General features: G+C 34.4%; 1 protein-coding gene across 1 annotated transcript in view; it reads right to left on the bottom strand.

Moving 5' to 3' along the window:
- The window catches only part of LOC107456255 (neutral ceramidase-like), a 47,144-nt gene extending 44,285 nt beyond the window's left edge, over positions 1–2,859 (bottom strand). Inside the window, 1 exon segment of the mRNA XM_071179653.1 lies at positions 2,618–2,859. Coding sequence (XP_071035754.1) covers positions 2,618–2,755 — 138 coding nt within the window. The 5' untranslated portion in view covers positions 2,756–2,859.
- Between the last annotated feature and the right edge of the window lie 1,230 nt (positions 2,860–4,089).

The raw sequence follows: 4,089 nt of genomic DNA, 5'->3' as shown, positions 1-4,089 counted from the left end.
ATTCGGGGGTTAACTTCGCATTTTTACGCTAAGAAAATACAAATCCAATTTTTATATTTCATTTGACCTTGACACCGCTTTGAAAAAATTAAAAGGTGGTCATTTGTGGTCAAACGAATGCAGCTTGAATCTTTGATTTTCCTCATTTTAGGGGGCTATCTTCGCATAGCTATCTCAGAGAAAGAACTGTTTTGTGACTATATTCATAACTTAATTAAGAGTTGCCACTAATAAATTAGCAAAATTGAGCTCCCCATCCTAGAACTATAAGATTGACACTAAGTACGTGAAATTCCGATCATCAGCACAAAATTTATTCGGGGTAATATCTTTACTTTTTTTTGTGCACTGTTAATAAAAAGTTTAAGACTACACTGATTTTATATTATACTTTCCATAATCTATTTATTTAAATTCATCATTCTTAATTTTCTTTTAAATTATCTAATTAAAAGACAATACGAATCGAAGTATCTATATCTCATCCTATTTAATTATTAGCAACATTTGATTGTGTGTTCATTAGATTTGTTACTGTTCAAGATGTGAGTTTTTAGAGAAATGGTCACCATTTGAGAAGTTTATGACAAAATTAACTAATTATCGAAATAGTCTAGTCGGAAATTTGACAACATGGCGCTTCGATACGACAAAATGGCGTTTGAAAAATGATCCAGCATTAATCGACATACCTGTAGAAAAAAAAAACTTTATTTTTACTATAATGTTGAATTAACTTTCATAACGAATGTATTAAAAATTGTTCGAAAATAAAAAATGCCTATCAATTTAGCATAAACACACATGGGACAAAATTTTCCGCGCCATGACGAAAAATGCAAAAATTCATCTAAACATAAGTTTTAAGTTTAAAAATAAGTTTAATAAACAAAATAACCGACTATATCAGGATTATGTTTAGTCGGTCATCAGCATTATAACAGCAGGGTAGCCGACCGGCCTGTGTATGGGGCAAGGAACTGTCCTTGCATCAGAAAGGTCCTGGGTCCGAATCCCGGGCAAGGCATGGATGTTCCTTTCTCTCTGTGTGTGTTCTATGTCCTTTCTCCTTTGTGTGGGAATGTGACCCGCCCTATAAACGGGTTGTGGTTGTGTGAATGGCGTGGCAGAAGTCGAATTCCTGCCATAGATGGCGCCACTGAAAAACAGTAACAATCGCACCCCCACTGCCTAAACAGGCATACGACAAAAAACAGCAGGTTAGCTATTATGAATTGGCGATTACATTACAGTATGAATAAGAAAAAATGCATAGCACATCGCAAGTTTTGTCGCATCGGGTCTCGGATGAACATTCAGGAAAAAAAATCTAAGCAAAAATTTCAATGCAGACGAAATATTCGACTAAGTCAGGATTTCGATTTAAAAAAAAAATCAATTTTGGCTTATAGTTGTTGTAGTACATTTACGTCGCACTAGAGCTGCACAATGGGCTATTGGTGACTGTCTGGGAAACATCCCTGAGGATGATTCGAAGACATGCCATCACAATTTTGATCCTCTGCAAAAGGGATGGCACCCCCCCTTCAGTAGCCCCGACGACCTGAACGACCCGACGACGGATGGCAAGTCGAGCACTTTACGGTAGAACAGTTAATCGAGGACCAATACCGCACACCTTCGGTCCCTACGCAAACTGATCCAACTGGTCACCCACCCACCCACTGATGCTTGACTTCTGTGATATGTTGGGAACCGTGTCTTAACGATCAGTCCACTGCGGGACTTTGGCTTGATGGTAACTTGGAAACTCTTAGAAGAAGAACATGAATCGGAAAACGCCCATAGCACACCAAGATCTGCCGAGTCAGATCTTGGACGAAATTCTGACAATGCTGAAATCCATCAAACTTATCCAACAGAGTCGGGATTTTAGCTTATTGTCAATAATTTAGTCGGTCATCTTGCTTTGGAACTATCACAGCTTTGTAGCTTCTGAAGAAAGACATTAGTCGGAAAACGTACATCGCACACCAAAATTTGCCGACTCAGGTCTGGTACGAAATTGCGATCTAGATGAAGTCCCAAAATTGCTGAAACCCATCTATACCAAAATTTCAACTCGAACAAAGCAACTAACAACTTGTTTGTGTTTTTTCTTTTGAGTCGGGACTTCGGATGGTCTGGTACGAAATTGAGATCTAGATGAAGTCCCAAAATAGTTGAAACCCATCTATACCAAAATTTCAACTCGAACAAAGCAACTAACAACTTGTTTGTGTTTTTTCTTTTGAGTCGGGACTTCGGATGGTCTGGTACGAAGTTGAGATCTGGATGAAGTCCCAAAATTGCTGAAACCCATCTATACCAAAATTTCAACTCAAACAAAACAACCGACAGCTTGTTCGTGTTATTTTTCCTTTTTGTAGAGTTAGAGACTTTACCTGAACCGGAGTCGGGATTTCGGATATTTTGGCATTTTGCATGTGTTCGGATTAAAGCCAACTCTGATTTTGATTTGTGCGGAATCAGACGATGTTATCTGGAACTGGTCGTCGTACGATCAATATTAAAACAACGTACCATACTCAACTGACGAACTGCCATTAACGAACTGGTCTGCATAGATATGAATAATATAAGACCGATGACTTACCATATTAATTTCAGCTGCCGGGCCGGTCATGTCTGCTATTCCAATGCCTATTTTGTAAACATCGTCAGCACATTTTACCGAAACAAAAGTTAATACAGAAACCAAAACATAAAGAGCACATTGTGCGTTGAGTATCATTTTTACTCTAGGACTAGAATGTTATATTTTTCCAGTAGTCATGCAATCGGCCAGAAAAAAAAGCAACACTTAAGAGATCTTTGATTAAATTTTTTTTTTTCGTCGTCTTATATTTAGTTGGTTAAAAGTAACGCCTACTAGCGGTCAAAACAAAAAGTTATTCCTTGATATGAAAATGACGTATTTTTTTTAAATAATGATAATTTTAATCAGTTATTATCGGTATTTTTTCCCTTTTTAGCCGCATCTGTAACGATTTCTAAGAGAAATAAATTTGTTTTGCTTCTTAAAGGAAAATGTTCCTTAAAATGATAAACAATGGGAAACTTTCCTTACGGTAATGATACACAACCTTTTTGAGTGAAGGGCCACTTGCACAGCAGGTTGACTAACAAAGGGCCGCACATGTATTTAGACATGTTAACGGCAAATGTAATAATATATTTTTAATTAGTGTTCGATTTTTTTAATCAATAAACTTAGTAATATATTAAATTAAAAGCGTTCAATTATTAGAATTCATTCAAAAATAAAAAAAAACGAATAATTTTTTTTTTCAAAAAAAATGCCATATTTATCATATCAATTATAGATTTATCAAAATAAATAAATAAACATTGAAGAAAAGAAATGTTTTTTTTTCCCTGTTTTATCATATCACGCAATACAAAAATTAATTTTCACTTGGTTAAATAATCGGTCAAATATTCGGCAGAATATTTTTTAGAAATGTATTTTTCTAAGTTTCTTCTTTTTTTTTTGGAATTAGTATAGTTATGATAAAGAATGATATAAAATCGTATTTTGACTATATTATAGTATTGTTCATTATAAGAAATAGCTTTAACACAAATTTCTTAAATTTTAAAATCTATGTTTCTGCACATGGTTTGCAAATTTACCTTCTAGATCAGGGGTTTCCAACTTACACGAGGCCGGGGGCCACAACTAAATACACAAATCAAATGTCGGGCCGCAACTTTATCGTAATTTTATGTAGGACTCTTTTATGTTCGAAGGAACATTAAATATTGCTGTCAGATTTTTACCAAGTTGTACAAAACAAAAGTATTGAATTACAAATTAAAATAAGAAGTAGATTTTTAAAATTTAATTGTTATTAATAACATTTTTAAAAATATTAAATAAATAATAAAATTTCGGGCTACAATAACTTTAATGTGCACCTATGTATTAAACAATTAATGTGCAACAGATATCTAATTGTTAAGATATAAAACTTTAGAAAGTTTGGTAATAGAACTTACATAGTAGCACACAAAATATTCAATGAGAAAATTGACGTTTGTCTGCTGCAATTACCAGAGAATGGA

Source organism: Parasteatoda tepidariorum, chromosome 4 (genome assembly GCF_043381705.1).
Source record: "Parasteatoda tepidariorum isolate YZ-2023 chromosome 4, CAS_Ptep_4.0, whole genome shotgun sequence".
NCBI lineage: Eukaryota > Metazoa > Arthropoda > Arachnida > Araneae > Theridiidae > Parasteatoda > Parasteatoda tepidariorum.
This window is presented reverse-complemented; position numbering and strand designations above follow the sequence as displayed.